We start from the raw sequence: 27,153 nt of genomic DNA on the forward strand, positions 1-27,153 counted from the left end.
TCCTGCACCTCTCTTCATTCTTTTTTTTTTTTGTCAGTTGTGGGGCTTGGACTCTGGGCCTGGGCGCTGTCCCTGAGCTCTTCAGCTCAAGCCTAGCACTCTACCACTTGAGCCATAGCGCCACTTCTGCTTTTCTGGTGGTTTATTGGAGATAAGAGTCTCACAGACTTCCTGGGCTGGCTTTTACCACAATCCTCAGATCTCAACCTCCTGAGTAGCTAGGATTACAGGCGTGAGCCACTGGTGCCTGGTTTCATTCTTTTTTGTTGTTGTTTTTTGTTTGGTGTTTTTACTCTCATAGATCTAGAGGTGTTTCTTTGTTGCTCATACTTATTTGGTGTTTTGAATACTTGGATGACCCCCTCTCAAGACTGGGAACAATTTCTGTTACATAACTTCTATGCTTTTACCTTGTACCTCTCCACCTTCTTCTATGCCCATGACTCATAGTTTGTGTGTGTCAGTCCTGGGCATTGTCCCTGAGCTTTTTTGCTCAAGGCTGGCACTCTACCACTCAAGCCACACCTCCACTTTCTGCTTTTTGGTTATTAATTGGATATGAGTCTCATGGACTTTCCTGCCCAGACTGGCTTCAAATTATGATCCTCAGATTTGAGCTTCTTGAGTAGCTAGGATTATAGGTGTGAGTCACTGGTGCCTGGCTAGATTTGCTTTTAATGATGTCCCAGGGGTTTTGCCATTTTTCATTCATACTTTCTAAATTGTCTTTATCTGCATGTCCTAATTCTTATACTTTATTCTCACGCCTCTATCTTTACCTCATTCTACTGTGTAAGGAAGACTCCCAAGCGAGTTTTAAAAATTTGTTATTGAACTTTTATTTCCAGAATTCCACTTAAATCTTCTTTTCAGGATTTCTATACCTGTGTCAACTCCTTTTTCCCATCTGCATTGACTACCTTGCTTCATCCAGCTGCTTGCTTGAATCTTCTCAGGCTCAGGTTTATCCATGCCCTCTTTCATTTCAGTTCCCTGCCTGAGATTTCAAGTCCTCCCATGCTGATGGTTAGCGGGAGCTAAATGCTTAGGTGAGTGAAGAATAGAGTTGACAAATACACACATAGACATCTCTCATCAAGCACTGCTCTGGTGTTTGTAGAGGAAAAGACAAATGACCTGGGCACTGGTGGCTCACGCCTGTAATCCCAGCTGCTCAGGAGGCTGAGATCTGAGGATCATGATTCAAAGCCAGCCCAGGCAGGAAAGTCTGTTAAACTCTTACCTAATGCACCATCAGAAAAGCCAGAAATGGAGCTGTGGTTCAAGTAGTGCAAAATATCTCAGGGACTGAGCTCATTCCCTGAGTTCAAGACCCAAGACCAGCACAAAATAAAACAAAAAAGAATAAAGACAATACTTGGAGGACTAAGCAGACATTAGCTCACAACGATAGAAATGGAAAGAAGATATGATGGGAAGAGGTGGAGTGGCTAAAGTAAATGGGGGGGTGCGATGAAAACAAAGAGGTTAAAAAATCCAGCTAAAAGTGTAGTGAGAAAGAAAAATAAAATTCAAACAATGTAACAACCTGCCCCCCCAAGACAATAAAGGATTATGGGAGAGAAAGACAAGACAGATAAGGGAGAAAACTACTTTAGTTTTTATTTTCGTCAGTTGTGGGGCTTGAACTCAAGGCCTGGGTGCTGTCCCTGAGCTCTTTTGCTCAAGGCTGGTGCTCTACCAGTTTGAGCCACAGCACCACTTCTGGTTTTCTAGTGGTTCATTGGAGATAAGAATCTCACAGACTTTCCTGCCTAAGCTGGCTTCCAACTACGATCCTCAGATCTCAGCCTCCCAAGTAGCTAGGATTATAGGTGAGCCATGAGCTCCTGGCTGAAAACTACTTTAATTGTGGACAGAAAAGAAGTAGAAATGGTAGTAGAAAAGCCATTACTGAGCTGGGTACCAGTGGCTCACACCTGGAATCCCAGCTACTCGGGAAGCTGAGATCTGAGGATCACAGTTTGAAGCTAGCTAGAGCAAGAAAGTCTGTGAGATTCTCCAATTCACCACCAAAAAGTCAGAAGTGGCCCTGTGGCTCCAGTGGTTGAGAACTAGCCTTGAGCAAAAGAACTCAGAGACAGTTCCTAGGCCCTGAGTTCAAGTCCAGGAACCAGTACAAAATAAATAAAGCAAGTACAAGAAAACAGAAATACCTCAAATGAACCCCAAAAGACAAAGAGAGAAATAGCCAATATTTTCTCCCTTGTTGGGAGCAGCATTTAGTTTTGAAGTCTGAAGTAGGTAAGCCATTAGGGCTGTCGGAACTGGAGAGTTGGCTCAGTGGCGGAGTGCTCAGCCCTTGAACGTGGGTCCCCATCTGGAAAAGTAAACCTCAAGTTCTGTTGGTAAGCGCCCTTGCTGGTGCTCAAGCGCTGGGCTCCTCACCCAAGGCTCTGGTTCCTCTCTCCACAGGGCCTGTGGCATCCTCCGTGTCTCCTAGGCAACCACCAGTGATGGATGGATGTGGTCCTGTGTCTCCTAGGCAACCACCAATGATGGTTGGGGTCCTCCATGTCTCCTAGGCAGCCACCAATGATGGATGGTGACCCCTTCCTGCGTATACATGCAGTCACCCCAGCATGGTAGCGAGTGCTGATTTCCAGTGCGTGCACCTGCGGTTAGTGGCAGGGGTGCTCTAGCCTCAGGACTCTTGACCTTCCGTCCCAGGGGTTCTGCATGATTTAAAGATGCTGGTGCTTGCAGATCTGCTATGCCACCAATCCTGGGTTTTCCTGGGCTGCTCTGGGGTTTGGTAAGGGAAAGGTGGTAGTTTGATCAGCCTATGAGAGTCACTGGAGAATGTTACTTTTTGTTTAGTTTTATGTCAGGGTCTCCATGTGTTAGCCCAGGCTGGTGTTGAACTCGGAGTCCTCTTGTCTTGTGCCTCTTAAGTGCTGGGATTACAGGTGTGTGCCACTATGCCTGGCTCATTACCTTTTTCTAGAAGCTAGCTTGCCTTCCTTGGCTTGTGGCCCCTTCTGTGAATGGCGTCCCCACCCTAACCCCCTCCTCCTTGCCTCCCACTTGAACTGAAGGACTCCTGGGATGACACCAGCTCCATCTGGATAATGGTCCTGTCATCAGATCTTCCACTTGATCTCACAGTGCTCCCGCTACCTTGGGGCTGGCCCCGGGAGGAAGGTGTGGGCATGTCTGTCTTCTTGGCTTAGGCAGGCCCCTCCTCACTCTAAATCCTTCCATGACTCTGACTGGCCCCAGCTTGGAGCCCGGGCCTGTCTTCAGCCTCCTGCCAGCTCTCCTGCTATCCCCAGCCGGTGCTGCTGGCGCTCAGTCCGGGGCTCGTCCACCTTACATAACTTCCTCAGCCTGCAATGCCTCTCCACTTCCTTCTTTGGCTGGCTGGGCTATTTATTCATCTGGGCCCCAGCTGGTCTTGTTTCCCTGTTCTAGAAGTTTTCATTCCAGCCCTGGTCCCTGCTTCTCCCTTATGCCTATGGGTCCCTTTAAAGAAGTGTATTTTTAGAACTTAGAAGTGGTCTTCCAGTAGGTGGGCAGAGAAGGGGGGTGCTGGGAACGAGCCCCTCAGTGCGGCCTGAGGCTACGGTGCCGGGGCCCACACAGCGCCACTGATTCCCTGCTCATACAGGACTCTGCCCAATGCTGGAGGAGCAGTTCCACATGCAGGAGACAGAGCGGTTATGCCAGCGGTCCAGAGGCACACAGCACTGCTGGGTCCCGGGGAGTGCAGTATGCATGGCTAAGGGTAGCCCTGCAGAGGGGCAACACCCCCAGTGCTCAGCGTCTGGCCTTGAGCCCTGTATCTCCTGCTGCGTGTCTCCAAGGAGGTTACTTAGCCTCTCTGTGCCTGTATCCCCCTCCCCCCAGAAGTTGGTCCTCAGTGGGAGCCACTCACGAGTCTTCGAGTCCCCACTTTCTCCTGCACCTCCATGTTTTGTGTATCCAGTCAGTGCTCTTCACCAGGTCTCTTCTCCCCCCTTGCTGAACTCCCTGGTTCCCACCACGGATCGGATGGGCGGTGAGGGAGCACGGTCCTCGGCCTGATTTCCCTCCGAGGGGCCAGGAGTCCCACGAGGGCCGAGACCACAGGGCTCCTGGTCACTGCTGCCTCTGGTAGCTGGCACAGTGCCCAGCATACAGGGAAGGGTCCTTACTGCAGGAAGCCATGGGCACTGCGTCCCCGTCAGGACCGCTTCCCACCAGAACTCAGTCCCAGAAAGAAAAGATACCGGGTGACAAGAACAAGACCGGTCGTATTGTACAGCTGGGGGTAGAGGATCCTGGAGAGGACAGCTGCCCAGCGTGGGGGCGGGGAGGGATGGAGGCTTTCTGTCTTCTGAATAGACTCCTGCTGTGGCCTGGGAGCCAGTGAGTCCCCATGCTCCCCCCCCCCACCGCTATGTCTTTGGGGAGCCCCAGGAATGTGTGGTGAAGAATGGAGAAAGGCCAATGATGGCCAAGCTGCTCCGGAAAAATCACAGCAGCTCCCGGCCGCTGGCTGTTTTGTTGACTTTGGACAGGCCTTCCCGGAACCCAGAGTCCGTCATTCTGAGGAGGACAGACAGCACCAGGTCTTTCAGAGGCCGAAGGGCAACAGGACCTGACCAGCAATGTCCTCAGCCCTGCCCCTGAGCCGCTGGCCCCTCCCACTCCACAGCCGGCCAGTCTTCACGCACCTGGCCTCTGGAGCGGCCCTGGCTGGTCTCATTGCTCAACGTCTACTCAGTTGCCCTAACCCTGCCCCCAAAGGTACTGAAGAGCCACCCCGACCCCAGCTGCTCAGTTCCTGCCCACCTTGGCCTCTGGGGGAGGGTGGAGGGGGCACAACCCCTCTCCACTCCACCCTCAGAATGGTCTAGGCCCATCCCTCCTGCTTAGTCCTACCCCCAGAGCTGCCTAGGCCCCACCCCAGAGGGCACTAGGCACGGGTACGCACACTTGCTCCATCTGCACGTCCTCTTCGTCCTCCTGCGGCAGCTGCAAATAGGGGTTGTCTCCTGCGGGCTGGAACTTGTAGCCGGTGAGCACAAAGAAGGTGAGAGTGGAGCCCTCCACCAGGAGCTGCGGGCAGAGGGGCAGGAGCGGTCAGCACCCTCCCTGCACTGTGGCCCACCCGAGGTCGAGGGCTCCTGGCTCACCTGGTAGAGCCACTGCCACTGGAAGGGCACGGCCACCCGCAGCAGGATGGCGATGATGCGAGTGAAGTAGACGTAACAGATGACCTGCGGGAGCAGGGGTGGGCGTGGGGCAGACAGGCCACAGGGATGGGGCGGGCTGGGGGCTTCAGGATGGCAGCAGAGGGCAGGGAAGCACACTGGGAGGGGGGTGGCAGATGGCTGGGAAGGGTGGGGCTCCCTTACCACCTAGCCGGGCCTGCCCTGCAGGGTGGGGGATGCGTCTCTTACCATGACATAGTAGTGGCGGAACAGCTTCAGCTTGGCCAGGTTCACTGCCACTGGAGGGGGAGGGACAAAGGATCAGAGGAATGCCAAGGGACATGCGGGGGACAGGGGTGGAGTGGCCAAGGGCTGGGGGCTCGGTGTCACGGGACAGGGCGCACAAAGGGCCTGGAGCAGGGAGGGGGCTCACCCTTCCCATCTGTGCCAGACGCGTCCTGGAGATGCCGGATGGACCTGGGAGGAGGCGGGGCGGAGGGCGCGGTCAGCTCAAACCACGCCCATCGGGTGAAAGAACCAACAGAGGATGTAGTCCTCAGGGCTCCACCCCTTTCATGGGCGTGGCCTGGACGGGGTGAGGGGCGGGTGGGTCTGGTCCTCACCAGACGACAGGGAAGAGGATGGCGCCACAGCAGATGAGGTCCACCAGGAACAGGATCTTCTTCCAGAAGCCATAGTCGCTGGCGCCCTCTTCCCGGGACTCAATGACGATGTAGGCCACGTTGGCCAGGACCTGCCCAGGACCTGGGTGGGTGGATGGACGCCACCTGACCACATCCCTGACCCCTGCCCACTGGAAGCGCCCCTCGGGGCGGCCCCCACCCCCTCCACGGTCTCCCAGGCCGAGCACCTGCAGCGGGATCACAATCCCAAAAATCTTCTTCTCCTTGTCTGACAGCACGTACTTGACGAACGCCCAGCCCGAGCCGATCAGCGCGATCGTGATGAAGAGGAGGGCGCCCTTCAGCCTGGGGGGCGGGGTGGGAGCCCGATGATGATGAGGGGGGCCCAGCCCACCCCTGCCCACCTCCCCGCCACCTGCCCTGACCGCAGGGACCACTCACAGGTGCGTGATATAGTGCATGACAGCGAGGCCTTCGATGGGGTGGCCCTGGCTGTTGATGAAGTAGTAGTTGATCTGGAGGCGGACGGATGGATGGACAGTCAGACAGGAGGATGGATGGGTGGGGGGGATGGTGGGGGCTGGGGGCCAGAGGGCTGAATGGACTGAGTACAATCGGGATTGTGGGGACTAGACAGTGAGTGGACAGTCACAATGATGTTAAGACGATGATGTGGCATCTGGGATGGACCAGTGGTCAGACTGGAGGGTGGACAGGGAAAGCTGGGAAGGACAGGCAGATGGATGACATGACTGCAGCATAGCCCAGATCTGTGGCGATGTGGGGGTAGCCTGCCTCCCCAGCCCCCTCCCTTCCCCCCAAGGTGCTCACACTGTGGAAGAGGAGGGAAATGCTCTTGGTGAATGCCAGGGCTGCCATAAGCCAATGGATCTTGAAAACGTTGTACCTGGCAGTGTGGGGAGAAGCAGGTGGGGAGACTGTCAGTGGAGGTGGGAGGTTGTGAGGGACGGGGGGAGGAGGGGGGGGCAGGGTATTACGTGTTCCTGCAGAGCACAGACACCCAAAAGATGCCTGCAGCCAGGAAGCAGGCAGACATGACGAGGTAGAGCTTGAAGAGGGGGATTTCTGCCGCCGACAGGAAGCCTTCTGGGTTCTTCTCCCGGATCATCACCTGAGGAGGGGCAGTGTGTGTGGGGGGGTGTCACAGACTCTGAGCTCTGAACTTGGGAGAGCTGAGTGGGAGTCTGCGGCTCTCCGGCTTCCTAGATGGGGGACCTGCCCTCTCAGAGCCTCAGTCTGCCCTCTCTCTCCAATGGGCATAGTCATGCCTTATGCCTTGATATCCTTGGATGCTTGGTTCCAGGACTCCCTCAGCTACCAAAATACAAGATGCTCAGGTGCCTCTTATAAAGTGGCTTGGCATTTGCCTAGAATCTGTGCACACCCTCCTGTAGACCTTTGACCATCTTTTGTGTGTGTGTGTGTGTGTGTGTGTGTGTGTGTGTGTGTACGTGTGCGCTAGTCCTGGGGCTTGAACTCAGGGCCTCAAGCTCTCACTTGGCTTTTTTTCAAGGATGGGGCTCTACCACTTGAGCCACAGCTCCAGTTCTGGCTTTCTGGTGCATAAATGAAAATAAAGAGTCTCACAGACTTTTCTGCCCGAGCTGGCCTCAAGCCCTGATCCTCAGATCTCAGCTTCCCAAGTAGCTAGGATTACAGGTGTGCCCCACTGGGGCCCAGTGACCTTCAAACATCTTTAGACATAGAAGCTACAGTCACTGTAAATGCCAGGAGACAAGGACAGGAACCAGTATGCATGCATTCAGAACGGATGCAATCCATCCCTACCCACCTGGAAAGCATTCAACCTGAGGCTGGGGGACACGGAAGGGTGACTGTCCTCCAGTCACCCTCCCTTCAGGCCCCTGGGGGCTGTTGAGAAGCCAGGCTTGGTGGGGCCTACCTGCCTGCCCACCCACTGGGGCTGGGGCTCACTCACCGTGAGGTCAAAAGGTCTCTCCCGGCCAGGGATGGAGTTGTAACAATTATGGAAGTTGAGGATATACTGTCCTTCCTCAGCTCTGGAGCCGACCACCATGTGAAACTGGACAGAGGAGAGGAGGGCTAAGTTGGGGAGCAGGGAGGGGGGCCATAGGTGGTGTGGGGAGAAGGGGTCACCGGCATGACAGACACTCACGCTGAAGTTGTACGAGTCATTGAGGTGACCCAGGCCCAGCACCAGCTCCTTGTCTTTCCCACTGGGGGCCTGAGGGGAAACAGAGCCTCCATCACTACTGGTCTTTCCGGCCGGAACCTGAGACACAGGCTCTGTCTTGGCCTTGCTGACTGTGGAGGTCCCTGTAGGAGATAGGTGAGGTGATTTCAAGGCTGGATAATCAGAGGGATGGGCAGGAACGTAAGGGGATGCACCAGCTGGGTGTGCCTGACTCACCGCTGTCCACCTTACTGGGATCTGTGGGCTCTGGCTTCGGGAGCCCTGATTTGGAGGGCACATCAGGAAGGAGTCCAGGTGAGATAAACAGCTGCTTCTGCTCCCCATATTTCCGCACCTGGACCCTGGAGTAAGGGAGGGTAACACTGTATGAAAGGACTCTAGGGGCCCTTGGCTCTGTGCATCTCCTCCTGAGGAGGGGGCATCTGGCTACGCTGGGGACCACCACACTCCAGCATCTGGGTGCCGGCCCAGTGAACAATTCCTAGGCTGCCTGAACTAGCCATGGTCACCTTGCAGTGATATAGGCCTCTCACTCCATTAAGTTCCATTAAAAAAACAAACAAAACATTGGGGCTGGGTATGATGGTTTATGCCTGTAATCCCAACTACAGGAGAGGCAGAGACTGGGAGGGTCTCAGTTAGAAGTTTGTTTGTTTTTTCCATCTCTAGCAATACGTTAATGAGTATCTTATCTCAACAAACAAGCTGAATTTGGTGGTGCACCTGTAATCTACACAGAAGGTTGTGATAGGAGGATCTTAGTCCAAGGCTACCCTGGGCAAAAGTATAAGACCTTATCTGAAAAGTAAACTAAAAGCAAGAAAGGGCTGAGGTGGGGTATGTGGCTCAGCACTTGCCAAGCAAGTGCTGAAGCCCTGATTTCAAACTCCAGAGAGAGAGAGAGGAAGGGGAGGGGGGAGAAAAGGAGAAAGATGAACAATTGTAGGTACAAGTGTGGTGCCAGTGGCTCATGCCTGTCATCCTAGCTACTCAGGAGGCTGAGATCTGAGCATCACGGTTTGAAGCTAGTCCTTGTGAGACTATCTGTCTCCAATTAACCACTCAAAAACTAGAAGTGGCACTGTGGTTAAAGTGGTAGATCCTTAGCCTTGAGCACAAAGAGGCTCAGGGACAGTGCCCAGGCCCTGAGTTCAAGCCCCAGGACAAACAAAAAAATGGTCTAAAGAATCAGAGTTCGGACACAATGAAGTGCCAGGACTGTGTAGCCCCCAGGGAACATCAGCAAGTAGAAATGAATAAGGAATGCTGTGAATTCTTGACACACCTTTCAGCATCCAGATATTTCTATTCTCTAAGTATCCTCTCCTCTCGCCCTCCTCCCAAAAATCAGTCTAGGAGGTGACTGGGAAAAGTGGGTGGCTTTCTCCCTAGGAATGCCAAGGTTCTTTCCAGCTGGCTTCTCATTCTGCCTGACCAGTGTGGTCATAGGTGGGCATTCCACTGGGGGAAATATGACAGAGGGTTTTGTGGCCAGCCCTCCCCGGGGAGGGGGGAGGGCAACTCACTGCAGGTCCTTGGTATCGATGAGGAACAGAACCAAGAAGTTGCTGCTGTTTCTCTGCAGAGGGCATTCATGGGGATCCCTTGTCTGGGGAGTGGGAAGATGGAATCTAGGTTACCTCTCCCCCAGCCCCACCGTAGCCCCTCCCCACCCATCCAGGATCTCTTCCTATCCTTGCCTCTGGGTACAGCAGCCTGCCCCAAACGATCCTGTTCATTCCTCCCCACTGCCTCCCCTGCTCCCGGCACTTACTGGGTAGGACCCAACACTGCCCGACTGAACTCGGCTCAGGCTGAACCCCACCTAGTGGTGGAAAGAAAGAGGTCGTGAGGAACTCTAGCAGGGACCACACCCCCCCCCGCCCCTGACAAATGATCTCTTAGAACAACAGAAGCCAAACCTCACACTCACTGACTAGCTCTTTTTTTTTTGGGTCCGGTCGTGGGCCTGAACTTTGGGCCTGGGCGCTGTGCCTCAGTTCTTCAGCTCAAGGCTAGCGCTCTACCACTTGAACCCCAGCGCCACTTCTGGCTTTTTTCTTTCTGCTTATGTGGTGCTGAGGAATCGAACCCAGGGCCTCAGTCATGCAAGGCAAGCGCTCTACCACTGAGCCACCTTCCCAGCCCTGACTAGCTCTTATGAGACAGATCTCACGTTCTCTTTGAACTTTCCAACAACTCAGGGTCATCTTCCACTCTTATCTCCAATTAACCACCAAGGAGTAGGAAGAAGTGGAGCTGTGGTTCAAGTGGTAGAGCGCCAGCCTTGATCAAAAAAGCTCAGGGACAGTACCCAGGTCCTGAGTTCAAGCCCCAGGATGGGCAAAAAATAAAAATAAAAGAATTGGCATTAGGACTCTGCCATTTCCAGACTCTAAAAAAGTCTTGCCTCTCTACCCGTGGACACCTCCATCAAAAGTGGGCTCTGTGAATTTCCACAGCATCCTGGGAAGAGGCTCACAGAGATACTGGTTACCTGGTCCCAGCTCGGTCAGAGCTTGCTGATTACTTACTTCAGAATCTGGGACTGTCTTGTCCACTGGGATGGCCCCACCAACTACTAAGACCCGTGTCCAGTACCTATGGTATGACACGTTACTACTGCCCCCAGGCGAGGAGGGACACAGACGGAGGGTCAGCTTGGGAATCCGGACCTGGGGGTGCCGGGAGAGAGATGAAATTTGCCCCCCACTCCCGTCCAAGCCCCTCACCAGCGGGAACTTCGCTTCTGTCTCCTGGAGGCCCAGCCGCAGGACGCTCAACTCCACTTCCAGGGAGCCATTGGTGTAGAAGCCGAAGTTGTTCAGCTGGATGTCGGATCGTTTCTCCCCCTGCCGGAGGCAAAGGGGGACAGAGGCAGCTCAGACGTCCCACCAGTCTGGCCCCAAGGCTGTCAGGAGGGTTCCTCCAAAAGCTTCGGGGTGCCTTTGGTGATGGAAGGGTGTGAGATGTCCTAGAAGCCTGAGACATCACCTCCCTCCCCACACCCTTCTAGTCCCAGGCAGCGAGAAGGTGGCCTCGGATCTTCCAAGAGAGACTACTGGGTGAACTGAAGGGTCCCCCCCCCGCCCCGCTCCAAAGACCTGAGGGGCACCCCTGGAATGTGTGGCCGGCCTTTACCTCCCCGAAAACTTTCAGATTCCCCACTGGAACCCCAGTGTGTTGAGATTTCCAAGGATTCCCCAAGATCCCGCTCGAGGGCTCTTCCAGGAGCCCCTCTGAGTGGCGCCAAGGGGTTCTAGCGACTCCCCAAGAATTGTAAAGGGCGAAGAGTCGGGGGTGCGCCCGGGGGCGCCGACACCGAGCCAGCACTCCGGGCCAGGAAAGTCCATCGCGAGGACAGCTCAGGGGGCGGGGAGTGGGGGGGACGAGATCATTGTCGCAAGGGGAGGGGGGCGCCAGACCGCTCCAACCCGCGCACGGCGCAGGGGAGGACGGACGAGACCACTCCAAGCCAGGGCCTGCTCCGCGACAAGGCCACACCCCTCCCGCCCCAGGGCGCCGCGCGGGGGACCTCACCGTCAGCGCCAGCCGGTGGATGCGCCCCGAGCAGCTGCCGGACAGCAGCAACAGAAGGAGCAGCTGCCCCCACTCGGCGGGGCTCCCGCGGCCGAGCCCCCTCCTCTCGCACACTGCCATCTCTGGAGCTGCCACCTCCCCTGACACCGCCTCTGACGCCCGCAGGCCCGCCTACTTGTGAGCCAATCGTTGCACGTCGGGGACGGGCTCTATGGAGTTTTTCAGCTCATACAGCCAATCAGAGGCCAAGTCTTCCGTAAACCCGCCCCTGAACGACACTAGATAGACAGCGCCGACTTCAAATAGAAGTATTGATTCTGTTTAGCCTCGCCTTTATGGTCACCAATCACCAGAGAGAGTTTACCAAATGTACTTTGATAAACAGTACACCTAACCAATTACCATGAAGCTCATGTGGCTCTTAAAGCGGAATTTCTCCACCCAACTGTTAACGGTTCAGGACTACATTACCCAAAATTCAGTGGGCAGAGACAGTCTTACCAAGGCATAAGTAAACTACATTTCCCAGTGTCCCCAAAGACGAACTTCCTTTTCTTTTCTTTTTTTTTTTTTTCCGGGCTGAGTGGCTCGTAGCCAGAGCTCAAGCTTTTGATAAACATTCGCATCTGTTGAGGCCGGTCCTGTTCTCTTAATCTTCCTGGTTCACCAAGAGGCCTAAGCCTAGCCCCAGGTTCAATTTGGACCCTAGAATGACCTATGAACCCAACCTTAGGCTAAGGCTGTTACACCAGAGGGAAGCAATTCAAGTCCACTTGCTGACCTCAAGTTTATTAACCCTTTGCTATAAGCTGAGTCCCAAATGCAGGAAACCCAGACCCTCTCCCCACTTTCGGCCGTGAACGCCCCTCCTCCCCTTCTCCCACACTTACCCGGAACCTCCATATCTGCCATCTGACCCTAGACAGCACTGACTCCTGCCTGCATCTGTCTTTGAGTCCCTCATTCTTCACAAGATGACGACCCCAATAGGTCTTGAGACCCCCATCCCAGCTGTGTGCTGACCTAGATTGACTCCTAAATCTAATGGAAACTCCAAACCAGGATTGAACACAGAGCTTTTGCTGGGCTGAACTCCAGTCAAGATCCTTTAACACTGAAAGCCGCCAGCAGGTGGGGCCCAGGGCCCAGCAGAAGGGTCTGACCATAATAAGCACAGATTCCCAGAGTTCTGGCGCCTAGGAGAGCCGATCACCCCCTACCCCCACCCCCGCCAGGGACCAACGAGTCTTGGTCGCTGTTGTAGCTAGAGAGAAAGTGTTGAAGGCAGGGGAGAAAGCGTGGTAGGAGCCGCTGGTGCCTCTCCCCTTTGATGCTAGAGCCTCAGGGGAATTTACGAGGTGTGAACAGATATTTATGGGGGAGGGGAGAGGGAGAGACAGACTTCTAAGCCCCAGGGCCCCAGAGTCTAGGAGAGAAGCAACGTTGGAATCCCAGGACCGTAATGAATGAGACCGGAAAATGGGCAGCTACAGAACTTGGGCAAAAGGCTTGGGACTGGTGCCCCAAGGACGACTTGTCCTCAGTTTCCCAGCGGGGACTGGGGCTAAGGGGGAGGGAAGGCAGGATGCGGTGCGAGCGCTAATGGACCCGGCCTTGGCGGAGGTTCGTCCTGGGCAGGATCGAAGTCCTCCCATCCGCCCTGTGGCCGCAGAGACCAGACCATTAGTGGGACAAACGTAGACGCCTGGAGCCAGGTTGGCCCGCAATTGACGAGTTGACCTCAGATTCTCCCTGCAAATGGGCATAGAGAAGGACTTCTTGAGTTTGGGGTTTTAGTTATCGTTGGCTCTTTAAGGAATGGTTGAAGGGAAGGAAGAAACGTCTGAGGCGTAGGAGGATGAGAAAGGGCCCCAGAGATTTTTGAAAATGGGTGACGGGTCCTTTAAGAGGGGTTTGTCCGGTGGCGTGGAGTGGGCACGTTCCTTTAAGAGGGGGCGGGGCGTCATGTTGACCACACCCACAGAAGGCCCCGCCCTTAGGGAGCCGGGTAGGGGCTTGGCGCGGGAGGGGCGTGGCAAAGCGTGAAGGGGCGTGGACGTAGTGCAGTGGGCGGGGCTTTGGCGGGCGGGGCGGGGCCGGGCGCGCCGCCCTTTTCTGAGTCTCCCCGCTGAGGGTGGCGGGCGGCGGCGGCGGCGGCGGCGGCGGCGGCGGCGGCGGCGGCGGCGGCGGCGGCGGGATCAGCGGCGGGAGCAGCATGGATTGGGGCACTGAGTTGTGGGTGAGTGCGATCGGCCCGGCTTTGACTTCTTAGACCCTGAAGTGAGGCGGGTGCGGGGTGGGGGGGGCCCAGATGTTCCCCCTCCTCCCGCTTTGTCCGCGCGGTACTTTTAGCCTGGGGCTCCTTGGGGCTTTTCCTTCCCCTGACCCCTGCGTCCCCGCCCTCTGCCCTCTGAGCTCTTTCGGGAGTTTTCTCTCGGGAGTTTTCAGGACACGCTGGGGCCAGTCGAGGGTAGAGCTTGCAGGGCTGGAGCGGGGAAACTGAGGCACGAGGTTGCAATCAAAGCGGCTAGAAAAAATGTTTTTTGTTTTTTGAAGTCCTAAGACCAGGCCCGGGACAGCCGGGCGAGGTCACCTATTTTGAGCGCCCTGGCGGGACGGGCGGCTAATCTTACGCCCCTGGGTCTCTGCCCGCCGCCCGCCTGTCCGGCCGGGAGGGGAGCGGAGAGGGGGGGAGGGGACCCTCCGGCCACCTTCCCCCCCCCGCCCACCCCACGTGGGACCGGCGAGCCCCGACCGGCCACTGAGGGACTCGGGACGCCCGTGGAGAGGGCAGGGGCTCTCCCCGACCCCGAGCCCGCCCCTGGCGCAGGGCAGGGCCTCCCTCCCCTCACCCAGGAAATCCCCCCTCCCCCTTCCATCCCGGATCCTAGCTGGACCTCTGACCCCTCCCCTTTCTGGGTGAGATACGCTCTTTTTTTGCCTCCACTCTTGGGTGCAGCTAGCGAGACTCAGCGCTAGGTCGCCACCCTGTCTCCAACTCTGGGATTTCCCTCGGAGGTGTGGTGGAGTCCGTGGAGGGAAACTGAGTCACCCGTCTGAGACTGCCTCCTGGCCATTCTGAGGGTCCCCCCCGTTACACACACACACACACACACACACACACACACACGCACGCACACCCCACCCCTCCTCAGGCTGCCCCAAACCCTGCCCCTCTCTGGCCCTGACTCACGCCAGGCCGGCCGGATTTTCCGGAATCTAGGGGGGCGATTAGGGGAGTCCGTGGGGGGGTCATGGGGAGTGGCTTTTACCCCGTCCCACGGTCCTCTCGGCCATCCGGAGCCCCCCGGATCGTGTTGTCCGGCTTGGGCCCCGGGCCCTGTTCTCCGGCCCTTCCCGGGAAGGGGAGGGGGCTCCCGCCAGCTTCCTGCCCGCGCCTCTGCCGGGGCGGCGCCGGGAGCCGCTCCTCCGCCCAGCCCAGCCCAGCCCAGGCCGGGCTCCGAGGCTCTGGGGCAGGCGATCGGGTCCTGGGGTGCGATCTCCGGTCGTGACCCCCGGTCCCCCCCCCCCGCATCAGGATCAGTTCGAGGTGCTGGAGCGCCACACGCAGTGGGGCCTGGACCTGTTGGACCGCTATGTGAAGTTCGTGAAAGAACGCACGGAGGTGGAGCAGGCCTACGCCAAGCAGTTGCGGTGAGACCCGGCCAGGGCGTCGCTGGCGGGGCTGGGGAGGGGGGGACCTCGGGGGTGCTGCCCGAGCACCCCCCACCCCGAGGGCTCAGCTCCCCTGCCTGTCTGTCTCCTCCAGGAGCCTGGTGAAAAAATATCTGCCCAAGAGACCGGCCAAAGATGAGCCCGAATCCAAGTAAGGATGGAGGAGGGTTTGGAGGGCTAGGCTGGGGGGGGGCGGAGCCTTAGCACCCCCCCACTTCACCCCTCACCCCAGTTCTCATCCAGAGCCCAAATGCAAGAATCCCACATGACCTGGGCTGGAGAGTCTCAGTCCTCTGGCTTCTCTGTTTTTTCTTTCGTCTGTGTGTGTGTGTGTGTGTGTGTGTGTGTGCATGCTAATCCTGAGGCTTGAACCCTGAGCCTCTCTGTACACAAGGCTTTACTATATACTATGCATACACTATATGCTTATCTTCCAATGCAGTGCTATGGTTTTCAATTTGTATAATGGGAATAAGAAGCTCATACCTGTCATCCTAGTTATTCAGGAGGCTGAAATCTGAGGATCATGGTTCAAAGCCAGCCTAGGCAGGAAGTCCATGAGACTCTTACCTCCAACCAACCACCAGAAAACCAGAAGTGGAGTTGTAGTTCAAGTAGTAGAGCGCTAGCCTTGAGCAAAAGAGCTCAGGGACAGACAGCACCTAGGCCCACAGTTCAAGCTCCGTGACTTTTTTTTTTTTTTTTAAGTCTCATGGACTTTTTTGGCCTGGCTAGCCTAAAACTGTGATCCTCAGACCTCAGCCTCCTGAGTTGCTAGGATTGCAGGCATGAGCCACCAGTGGCCAGCTTCCTCTGTTTAGGCCTTTTTCTCTTTGCTCATTGGTTAAGGGAGTTTGTCTCAGGTAAATTCCACCCCAAATGGCTTGGGACTGGGGACTTTTGTGGTGCCTCTCGTTTCCTTGTCTGTGGGATGGGATTGATGGCCACTGTCCCCTACCTGCAGTGTTTTCCAGAAGGAGCACTGAATGGTTGCTACACAGCACCCAGCCCAGAGTCATTGTGGGAGCACTGAGCTTTATTCTTGGCCCCCTTTTTTCCTTCCAGAATCCCAAAAGCTCTAGTGGTTTTAAGAGGGTTTCCGGAGTAACTTGTTATACTTTTAGCCCACATCCTGTGAGTGCCATTCCCCCCTCACCCTTTTTTTTTCCTGAGGGGACTGAAATTATCCCTAATTAAAAAGTATCTCAGCTGGGAGCTGGTGGGTTCTAGCCACCTTGAGGTTGAGATCTAGTGGAGCAAAGTTTAAAGTCTGCCCCATCAGAAAAGTATGAGAGACCCTACCTCCAAGTGACCAGCAAAAAGCTGAGCTGGAAGTGTGACTCAAGTAGTTGAGCACTTCCTACCAGTAAGAATGCCCAGTGCGAGCATGAACCCTTAGGTTCAAGCCCTAGTACCTCCCCCCAAAATTCTGTGCCTCTATCAACCCTATCTTTGCTCTTTGTCATTATTACCTAAATAAACAGTATTAAGACTTAGTTCCTGGGTTTACATTCTGTCGAGTTATGTAAATCACAGACATGACTTCGTGTACAGGAGTGTGAGCTATGGTTTTATGCAAATTATAGGCAAATACTTCTATTATATAAGGGACTCCAGTATCCTTGGATTTTGGTACCATCAGGAGATCCTCAAAATGATTCCCTTTGGGAACTGAGGGGCAATTATATTCATGTTTCTCCGTACAAAATTCAGTTATAATTGCTGGGTGCTATGGGGCCTGCCTATAATCCCGGCCTTGGGGAGGCTGAGGAAGGGAGGATTGAGGCTAGTCTGGGCTATATATATAGTGAGACCTTGCCTCACCCCCTCTCCCTCCCATACCATCCACACATTGGCCACCCTGTTGAGATGATATGTGAGAGAGATCTAAAAATCTAACATGTCTATGGAGGATTGGGGCGGGTGGGGGAAGAGCCAGAGCTTAGCCTTGCTTTGGGGGTAGTGGGCTTGGGTCTCAGTGCTGGGAGCGGGGGGGGGCACACTGATCCTCCTCCTTGCTGGCCCCCTAGGTTCAGCCAGCAGCAATCATTTGTGCAGCTGCTGCAGGAGGTGAACGACTTCGCGGGCCAGCGCGAGCTGGTGGCCGAGAACCTCACGGTGCGCGTGTGCCTGGAGCTGGCCAAGTACTCACAGGAGATGAAGCAGGAGCGCAAGATGGTGAGCCCCCGCTGGCCCCCCAAGTCCCCTAACCTGGCTCTGGCCAGGGACCCCTGCCTGAGCTCTGGGTGAGCCTCCTGTCTCTTCCTTTTCCCTAGCACTTCCAGGAGGGACGGAGGGCCCAGCAGCAGCTGGAAAACGGCTTCAAACAGCTGGAGAATGTGAGTTTCCTCACCCTTGCTGATCCATGGGCTCCCCTCCCCATCTCCCTCCTCCCGGGGCTCCCAGCATGCACCCTGAACCCCTCCTCAGGGGTCCCCCACTTGTCTTAAGAATGCTCTCTGCACAGAGTAAGCGTAAATTTGAGCGAGATTGCCGGGAGGCAGAGAAAGCGGCCCAGACGGCAGAGCGGCTGGATCAGGACATCAATGCCACGAAGGCAGACGTGGAGAAGGTGCGTGTCGCGTGGGGACTGGCATGGACTGCAAAGGGGTCCCCCGTGGGATCCATAGCCACAACTTGGGTGAAACCTCTACCCACCGTGGTGTTCCCTAGGCCAAGCAGCAAGCTCACCTACGTAGCCACATGGCTGAGGAGAGCAAGAACGAGTACGCAGCCCAGCTACAGCGCTTCAACCGAGACCAGGCCCACTTCTACTTTTCACAGATGCCTCAGATATTTGATGTGAGTGCTTCAAACCCTCCCCACCCCACACCTACACATCACTCCTACACATAGGTCCAAACCCCAACTGTTATGCCCCTATTCCTAGATTGACCGAGAATTCGAAATCTAGAGTAATAGGGAGTCTTGCTTTTCTTCTACCTTCCTGGTCAAGGATGCTTTCTGCTTTCATTAAACTCCTGTTCATGCATCTGAGCCCCAGGTCTTGAATTTCCCCTTTTTTTCTCTTCCCCTTTTTGTCCCAACTTTGGGGCCAGGGTTATCTGTGCTGGACATATATACATATAGTATATATATATAAAACTATATATATTATGCATATATATATATACACACATATATATATTTATATATATAAATATAAATATATATATACACACACACATATATTTTTGCCAGTCCTGGGGCTTGAACTCAAGACGTGAGCACTATCCCTGAGCTTCTTTTTGCTCAAGGCTAGCACTCTACCACTTGAGCCAGAGTACCACTTCCAGTTTTTTCTGTGTATGTGATACTGAGGAATCAAACCCAAGGCTTTAATGCATGCTAAGCAAGCACTCTACCACTAAGCTACATTCCCAGCCTGGATATATTTGTTGTTGTTCTCTCTTTCTCTCTCTCTCTCTGACAGTCCTAAGGCTTAAACTCAGGCTTCTAGTTTTTTGGGTTTTTTTTGCCAGTCATGGGGCCTGAACTCTGGGATTGGGCGCTATCCCTCAGCTCTTCAGCTAAAGGCTAGTGCTCTACCACTTGAGCCACAGCGCCACTTCTGGCTTTTTCTGCTTATGTGGTGCTGAGGAATCGAACCCAGGGCCTCATACATGCAAGGCAAGCACTCTACCACTGAGCCACCTTCCCAGCCCCATGGGCCTTTAGTTTTTGCTTGGCTTTTTCCATTCAAGGCTGGTGCTCTACCATTTGAGCCATACCTCCATTTTCAGCTGTTTTTAAAATCTTTTTTTTTCTTATTTTTATCGATACTATAAAGATGATATGCAGAGGATTTCAGTTACACAAGTCAAGTAAAGAGTACATTTCTTAGGCTGTGCACTGGTGGCTCATGCCTGTAATCCTACCTACTCTGGAGGCTGAGATCTGAGGATCATAATTCAAAGCCAGTCCAGGGCAGGAAAGTCTGTGAGGCTCTGATCTCTAATTAACTACCAGAAAACCAAAAGAAGCGCTGTGGCTCAAAGTGGTAGAGCCCTTAACCTTAAGCAGAAGAATTCAGGATCAGTGTCCAGGCCCTGAGTTCAAGCCTCTACAATCGACCCCAAAAAAATTGTACATTTCTCTTTGGACAATGTTCCCTCTTCCAGTTTTCCCCTCCCATCCCTACCTACAAGTTGTATAGTTTATTTTCAGCATAATGTCTAGTTAGTACCACTGTGTTTGTTCACTTCCAGCTTTTTTTTTTTTGCTGGTTCATTGGAGATAAAAATCTTCCTGGGATGGCTTCGAACCTTGCTCCTCAGATCTCAGCCTCCTGAGTAGCTAGGACGATAGGTGTGAGCCACTGACACCTTCCCAGCTTGCTTTTTATTTTTTGAGAAGACCACCCAGAGTCAAGACTCCCTTCCAACACACCCCACTTCAGTCCCAGATCTCTCCATCCATCTCACTAGACTGGAGTCTCTTTCTTAGGCCTGGTGTCTCTCCCCTCCCACCCCAAGTCTGAGCTTAGGATATGTGTGTGTGTTGAGGGGTGGAGGGTGTTGGGTCCTGGGAATCTGCAGCTGACTGACCCTGAGTCCTGTCCCTACAGAAACTCCAGGACATGGACGAGCGCCGGGCTGCGCGCCTGGGCGCGGGGTACGGGCTGCTGTCCGAGGCGGAGCTACAGGTGGTCCCCATCATTGCCAAGTGTCTGGAGGGCATGAAGGTGGCGGCTGACGCTGTGGATGCTAAGAATGTGGGTGCCCAGATGGGGTGGGCACTGGGTGTGTGGGTGTGGGTCCCTAACTGCCTGTCCTCCCCCCCGCAACCCCCCAGGACTCTCAGGTCCTCGTGGAGCAGCACAAGTCCGGCTTCGCCCGCCCAGGCGACGTGGAATTCGAAGACTTCAGCCAGCCCATGAACCGGGCCCCCTCAGACAGCAGCCTGGGCACCCCATCCGATGGCCGGCCGGAGCTGCGAGGCTCTGGCCGAAGCCGTGCCATGCGCTGGCCCTTCAGCAAAAAGAACAAGGTGGGGGCCGGGGCTTTTGGGGTGCGGTGTGTGTGGGGGACAGCAAGTAGGGAGAGATGAGGTCCCCGCGGGGGCAGTTTCAGCTCCAGCCACCGGAACGCCGAGTCCTGGGGCAGGAATTTTCCTCTTGGCCCTGGGCCCGGGCTAGAGAGAAGGGAAGGCGGGCGGCTTAATGGCCCAGGAATCCCCTGAGATTGTGGGGGGCTGCGGGGGGAGCTTTTGTCTTCTTGGGATCTCGGAGATTTTTTTTTTTATTCAGGGCTGACTGAGGGTGGGGTGGTGACCACATCTCCCCATTTCATGGAGGGACTGGGGAGCATTCCCTCTTATTGCGTCCTTTGTTCTTGGGGTTCAGGGGTATAGTACCCCTATGTAATTCCTGTTTCCCGTAGCAGATGTTTGAGCTTCTGGCTGGTTTATGTCATTTTGGCGGGAAGGAAGGGGGTGGTGATACAGGGATTCAAACTCAGGGCCTGGTGGGAGCCCCGATTCCCAGCTTCTGGTTGGTTCTTTCTTTTTGCCCCATCCTCACCCTGACTTCTACCTGTGGCCCCCAGCTTTATTCTTCACTGGACAGTGATCCCCGCTGATGTGTTCCCCATCTGCCATCTGCCAGCTGCTCCCCTCACCCCACTTTTGGCCCGTGTGTCTGACACTTTGATTTCCTGCATGCGTCTTCTTCTACCTCTTAGACTCTGAGCCCGGGGGGGTGGGGGGAGGAGGGGGGTTCTCCTGGCCTCCTCCCCCTCCCTTGCCAGGGTCCTCTTTAGTCCTAGGACCTAAGACTTAAGGGCCACAGGCTTTGGGGGGTGCAGGGGAGGGGGTGGGGCCGGCCTCGGGCTCACTGTCTCATGCCCACCCCAATTTTATATGTTGCTCTGAGAAATCTTAAGTTGTGATTTTCTTACCGTTATTTTTCTCTTTCTTTCTCCATTTTCTCCCCTCCCCTTTTCGTTGTCTTTTTTTTTTTTCTGTCTGTCCATTCTAATGTCCATCCATCCGTCCATCCGTCCTGGGGTTCTCCATCTTCCCCACTGCCGTGCCTGTCCCCTTCCCCTGCCCCAAAACTCCCCGGCCCCTGCCGGTAGCCGCGCCCCCCACCCCTTTCCCCCTTGGGGGGCCCCCACTCCCCGGCTTTGCCTAATGGACCCCCATCCCCCCGCTCCGGCCGTGACCCCTTGGCCATACTGAGTGAGTTCAGTAAGTCGGTCAAACCCCGGCTAGCATCCTTCCGCAGCCTTCGAGGTAGCCGGCGGGTAAGTGAGGCCTGGGGGAGGAGGCAGTGACCCCGGCCAGCTTGGTGCAGGGCCCCTGGGGGTCGCTTCCTGCTGCCCACTGTGGGTCCCCTTTCCTGCTTGGCTGTGTGCATGGCCTCGCCTCCCCCATCCCCCGCCCCCCCACCAAAGCCTGCCAGGGGAGGCTGGTGGACTTCCTGTGTCTCAGGCGTGAGCAGGGCAAGGACTATACACTGACGCTCCGAGTCCCAGACTCAGTGCTCATCCTGCCTTGCAGACTGTGGTGACAGAAGATTTTAGCCATTTGCCCCCAGAGCAGCAGAGAAAACGGCTGCAGCAACAGTTGGAAGAACGGAATCGAGAGCTGCAGAAGGAGGTGGATCAGAGGTGAGGAGGGGGAGGAGGAACAGGAGGACACGGGGTGCCTCGGGTCCTCACGCCGCAGGTCGAGGCGTGGCTTCGTGGGACACTGCTTGCCTGGCATGCACGGTGTCCTGGATCCCATCCGAAGCAAAAAAAAAAAAAAAAACCCAGTAACAAGAGATTTAAATGCCACTTTAGGTACAGGCTGGGCACTGGTGGCTCACGCCTGTAATTCTAGCTACTCAGGAGGCTGAGATCTGAAGATCACAGTTTAAAGCCAGCCCAGATAGGAAAAGTCTTTGAGAATCTTATCTCTATTTAACCAGCAAAAAGCCAGAAAAGTAGAGTGGTTGCTCAGGTGGTAGAACACCAGCCTTGAGCAGAAGAGCTAAGACATTCTCTTGGCCCTGAGTTCAAGTCCCAGGACTGGCACCAAAAAATAAAAGATTAAGATCTGAGTCTAAGTGGCTCAGGCCTGTAATCCTAACTCCTCAGGAGGCTGAGATCCAGAAGATGGAGATTCAAAATTGCCTGGATAGAAAAGTCCATGAGATTCTTATTTTCAAAATAATCATCAAAAAGCCAGGCTGGCAGTGTGGCTCAAGTGGTAGAGCGCCAGCTGAGCAAGCAAGCCAAAGAAGCATGAGGTCCTGAGTTTAAACGTTGGAATTAAAAAAAAAGTCCACAGTGGTAAATTTTATGTTATGTATATTTAACTGCAACAACAGAAGAGTTTTGAAAAAACGAATTTTAAAATGCTTGGGGGGCTAGAGATTGATGGCTCACACCTGTAATCCTAGCTGCTCAGGAGCTTGAGAGCTAAGAATTGTGGTTCGAAGCCAGCCTGAGGCAGGAAGGTCCATGAGATTCTTATCTCCAATTAACCACCAAAAAGCCAGAAGTAGAGCTGTGGCTCAAGTGGTAGAGTGCTAGCCTTGAGCGAAAAAGCTCAGGGACCAAGTCCAGGCCCTGATTTCAATCCCCAGGACTGGCACCAAAAAAAAAAAAAAAAAAGATGCTGAGGTCAGTGGTAGAGTGCTTGCCTTGCATTCATTAGGCCCTGAGTTCAATTCCTAGTACTTGGGATGGAAGATACCTCCTCTCCCAAACAGAATAAGGGGTTTTGTCTCAGCTAGGCAAAGATGGTTCAATACCAAAGGAATCCATCAATCCCAGTCTGCACCTTCTTTGGATCAAGGGAGAGAAAAGCACGATGGTTTATCTAGTGAATAACCAAAGCCCTTAAAACACTAACAAACCCCACCTGTCATCCTAGCTACTCAAGAGGCTTTGATCTCAGGATCGAAGTTGAAAGCCAGCCCAGGCAGGAAAGTCCATGATACTCCTATCTCCAATGAATCACCAGAAAAAACAGAAGTGGAGCTGTGTGGCTGAAAGTGGTAGAACACTAGCCTTGAACAAAAGAGCTCGGGGATAATGCCTAGGTCAGGAGTTCAAGACCCCACGAATGACCAGAAAAACATAAACCAAAACCCTAGCATTAACAACCAAAGATCTGCCAGATTCCAAAAAAGAAGAAAATCTTTACTCATCCTTTCCAAACAACAAAATTCTCCCAGCCCAGTTACGTAACCATTGCTCCTCAGAAGGCAGCCAAACTCTTACATTGCTGTAGCCAAACAGTTCTTCTGGATGCAATGCTATGTGGTTCCTGGGATTTTGTGTTGGGGATAAAGGGTTCACACCTAGAATCAGGACTGTTGCATCCTGGGTGCTTGCCTGCTCAGATCTCGCCCAGCTTTTTTCTGCGTGTGTGTGTGTGTGTGTGTGTGTGTCTGTCTGTCTGTGTGTGTACACGCTGGCATTGGGACTCAAAACTTGGGGCCTTGTTCTCATTTCGCTTTTTCATTAAAGGCTGGCACTCGCTAACTTGATCCACATCTCCACTTCTGGATTTTTGCTGGTTCATTAGAGCTAAGAGTCTCACAAATTTTTGTTTCCCAGGCTGGCTTTCAAACCACGATCCTCGGATCTCAGCTTCCTGAGTAATCGGGATTATAAGTGTGAGCCACAGAGCCTGGTTTTGCTGTAGCTTTTTTGTGTTTCCAGTTTCTCCATCTATTAAAAGAACAAAGGGGTGGCTGCCAGTGGCTCACGCCTGTAATCCTAGCTTCTCAGGAGGCTGAGATCTGGAGGTTCAAGGTTCCAAGCCAGCCCAGGTAGAAAAGTCTGTGAGACTCCAATCTCCAAAGATAACTAGCAAAAGGCCACGTGGGAGATGTGGCTTAAGTGGTAGAGAGCCAGCTGAGCAAGCCAGCTGAGTAAGGCCCTAAGTTCAAGCCCTGGTATTGACAAGAAGAAAAAAATTTGAATACTATTTATGACTCATTGTGCACCGAGTACTACGCTGATGGTCTCGCTGACAGATACTGGTATGTTTTTCTCTAGTTTCCAGGCAACCATCAGCAGTAAGGTTTCAATAACTTTCATTCACAACAGGACTGGAACTTGTTAGGCAGGGGCACCGTCGCTTGAGCCATGCACACCCAACCTCCATCCTTTCGTTTACTTTTTAGGTAGGGTCTTATATTTTTTGCCACCTTGGACTGTGATCCTCCTACTTCTGCCTCCTGCGTAGCTAGGATTACAGACATGTGCTGCTGTGCCTGTGTATTTTAATAATGTGTCCTAAGCTCATACCACTAAGAAGAGCTCCAGTGGAGGTTTGAACCTAAGCAGTGTAGTACTCCCATCTGTGAGTTTTTTGGTTTTTTTGTGTGTTTTGAGATGGGGTCTCACTGTGTTGCCCAGGCTGACCTGGACACTGTCTGTTCCAGCATTGCTGTGGCCTTAGCCTCCTGAGTAGCTGGGATTGTAGATGTGAACTACTTCATACAGCTTCTGCATTTGAGTTTCTGTTTCCTGTTTCATGGTCCTGCCATTGCCTCCCTAGGGCTGGGATTACAGGCATGCACTACCACATTTGTCTCTGTAACCACATCAAGACCCTGCTTTTCACTTGTGAACCTACACTGTACTTCTGTCTGTTGTCTGTCTGTCTGGGGTCAGGGATGCTCTGAAGAAGATGAAAGATGTCTATGAGAAGACACCCCAGATGGGGGACCCTGCCAGCTTGGAGCCCCGAATCACAGAAACTCTGAATAACATTGAAAGGCTCAAGTTGGAAGTTCAAAAGTATGAGGTAAGAGGAGAGGACTCTGGGGAGGGGTGGGGGCCCAGCAGGCCTGGCCAAGTGAGTCACTGCAGGGGGGGGGTAGGTTAGGGAGGTCTTGGGGGAGGGATCCAGCTCTTTGCCTTGGGCGTGCTAGGGGAAGACTCAGGAAATCTCTGGCTAACCTTGGACTCCCGCCCCACACCTGACATTGTGATGCTGACATCCCAGGCTTGGTTGGCAGAAGCCGAGAACCGGGTCCTGAGCAATCGAGGGGACAGCCTGGGAAGACACGCCCGGCCCCCCGACCCCCCTGCCAGTGCACCCCCAGACAGCAGCAGCAGTAGCTCCCAGGATAACAAGGAAAGGTAAGTAGGGAACCCCAAGAGGGTGGGGTCCTGGGGTTCCAGAGGGCCCCCGCTCCCCCCTACCCTGTTTTATCTCTTTTGTCGTTGTTGCTTGTACTAGGGCTTGAACTCACGGCCAAGGCGTCGTCCTTGAGCTTTTTTTGTTCAAGGCTGGCGCTCTACCACTTGAGCCATATCTCTATTTGGTCAGTCATGGGGCTTGGACACAGGGCTGGGGCGCTGTCCCTGAGCTCTTTTGCCACAGCGCCACTTGCAGCTTTTTTGAGTTGTTCATTGGAGATCAGAGTCTCATGGACTTTCCTGCCTGGGCTGGCTTTGAATCGGGATCCTCAGATCTCAGCCTCCTGAGTAGCTAGGATTATAGGTGTGAGCCACCAGTACCTGGCTCTTATTCCTTCTTTCTCCCCAACCAGTTCTGAGGAGACACCCTTGGAAGAGGGCCAGGACACCCCTATTTACACAGAATTTGATGAAGAATTTGAGGAGCCTACGTCCCCCATTGGCCAGTGTGTGGCCATCTATCAGTTTGAAGGTGCGGTTAGCCTGGCCAGGCCTGGTGGCAATTTGTATTGCCTTGGTGTGTGGGTATGTGGCTATGCTCTGGCTAAATGTGCCCAAATTCACCCCACCATAGGGTCCAGCGAGGGTACCATCTCCATGATGGAGGGTGAAGGACTCCTAGTGATGGAAGAGGATAAAGGAGACGGTTGGACGCGGGTCCGGCAGAAAGAAGGAGGCGAAGGTTATGTGCCCACCTCCTACCTCCGAATCACGCTCAACTGAACCCTGCCCGACCTGGGAAGAAGGGGGGCTGGCGGCTGCTGCTTCCGGGCCACGGGGGGCCCCCCAGAACCTATGCACTTTATTTCTGTCCCTCGTGGCTTCTGCCTATGACCTGTGTAACCTGCTGGCCCCGCCCCGTCCACCTGTCACCCCTCAGTGGCCCCGCTGTGCCTTCCAGCCTGGATGTAACATACTTAAGTTTCCAGTCCTTTCTTCCTACCACTTGGCCTGGGCCATTTTTGTTTTATATAAAACGTTATATAAGACACCTGGGAGCGTGTGCTTTTATCTTCACCACCCCTGTTTCAGGCCAGAGGAAATGAGGCAGGGGAGGTGAGCCTGGCCCATTTGTGCCTGTCTGGGGGTGACTTATTTGTAAGCTCCAGGAAAGAACTCAGCCTGCTGAGAACAGGTTGTGTTTATTGAGCACCTACTGAATGCCCAGCATGCATTTAATAAGCATGGAGCTTTCATTCCAGCCACAATCCCTAGAAAGCGCTTTTAAGGTATAAGGCAGGCTGGCACAGAGAGGTCAAGTGATCTGCTGGGAGGCCACACAGCTTTTCAAACACAGAAGGAAATTTGAACTCTGATACCACATCTGCAGACTTCAGGTTTGCCAAGTGTCCCGGCCGAGGGGTATGGCATGGAGATGGCTCCAGGACACCTGCATATTTTAAGAGGCAATTTCTTACCCACTTTTTTTTTGGGGGGGGGGGAATTCCCCGGCAGTGTGGCTGTTCCTAGGGTAAAGAGGGGCTGTCGGGCTCCAGGCGTTGGGACAAGACGCTGAGGACACGTTGGAACTTCTCCACGCGTTGGGCTCTGGGTGCCTGGGCGCCCCGACTACCCCAGAGCAACCGGCGCAGGAAGCCAGTGGTCAGGGCCTCCCTCAGTTCCGGGTGAGGCTGGAATCCTGGAGACAGGTCAGGCGGGCTGGGGGCGGGCCCGGCGGCCGCGCCCCACCCCGCACCTGGCTTTTCCCTTGGGGACTTTGACCCAGCCTGGGCCCCGCGACTGCTGGGGGGGGGGACCGAGGCGGGGACGTGCGGGGAACAAGGGCAGGG

General features: G+C 54.4%; 3 protein-coding genes across 4 annotated transcripts in view; 1 reads left to right on the top strand and 2 right to left on the bottom strand.

Annotated features, from left to right (window-relative positions):
• Positions 1 to 2,156: 2,156 nt before the first annotated feature.
• Gpr108 (G protein-coupled receptor 108) lies at positions 2,157 to 11,684 on the bottom strand. Its single transcript, XM_013022908.1, has 17 exons — positions 11,541 to 11,684; positions 10,733 to 10,852; positions 9,775 to 9,825; positions 9,527 to 9,609; positions 8,217 to 8,341; positions 7,962 to 8,122; positions 7,764 to 7,868; positions 6,802 to 6,935; positions 6,635 to 6,710; positions 6,245 to 6,318; positions 6,031 to 6,148; positions 5,783 to 5,913; positions 5,593 to 5,636; positions 5,409 to 5,458; positions 5,142 to 5,225; positions 4,940 to 5,064; positions 2,157 to 4,551 (listed from the first exon to the last, which is right to left on the bottom strand). Exons 1-17 carry the CDS (start codon positions 11,658 to 11,660, stop codon positions 4,479 to 4,481), a joined length of 1,674 nt encoding a protein of 557 aa, XP_012878362.1. The 5' UTR covers positions 11,661 to 11,684; the 3' UTR covers positions 2,157 to 4,478.
• A 2,036-nt stretch (positions 11,685 to 13,720) lies between these two features.
• Positions 13,721 to 26,314, top strand: Trip10 (thyroid hormone receptor interactor 10). 2 transcript variants are annotated; one of them, XM_013022922.1, is made up of 15 exons: positions 13,721 to 13,779; positions 15,079 to 15,194; positions 15,310 to 15,366; positions 17,246 to 17,393; positions 17,492 to 17,554; positions 17,683 to 17,787; positions 17,889 to 18,017; positions 19,783 to 19,929; positions 20,010 to 20,204; positions 21,293 to 21,460; positions 21,717 to 21,826; positions 24,833 to 24,965; positions 25,167 to 25,303; positions 25,717 to 25,835; positions 25,938 to 26,314. In XM_013022922.1, exons 1-15 carry the CDS (start codon positions 13,756 to 13,758, stop codon positions 26,084 to 26,086), a joined length of 1,800 nt encoding a protein of 599 aa, XP_012878376.1. In that variant the 5' UTR covers positions 13,721 to 13,755; the 3' UTR covers positions 26,087 to 26,314. The 2 variants fall into 2 exon arrangements, with proteins under 2 accessions (XP_012878376.1, XP_012878375.1); XM_013022921.1 differs by lacking the exon at positions 21,293 to 21,460.
• Positions 26,315 to 26,494: 180 nt separating this feature from the next.
• Positions 26,495 to 27,153, bottom strand: part of Sh2d3a (SH2 domain containing 3A) — a 6,373-nt gene continuing 5,714 nt past the window's right edge. Inside the window, exon 9 of the mRNA XM_013022760.1 lies at positions 26,495 to 27,022. Within this exon, the coding sequence (XP_012878214.1) occupies positions 26,830 to 27,022 (193 nt within the window). The 3' untranslated portion in view covers positions 26,495 to 26,829. The remainder of the gene's footprint in view (positions 27,023 to 27,153) is intronic.

Source organism: Dipodomys ordii, unplaced genomic scaffold (genome assembly GCF_000151885.1).
Source record: "Dipodomys ordii isolate 6190 unplaced genomic scaffold, Dord_2.0 Scaffold64, whole genome shotgun sequence".
NCBI classification, from domain to species: Eukaryota; Metazoa; Chordata; class Mammalia; order Rodentia; family Heteromyidae; genus Dipodomys; species Dipodomys ordii.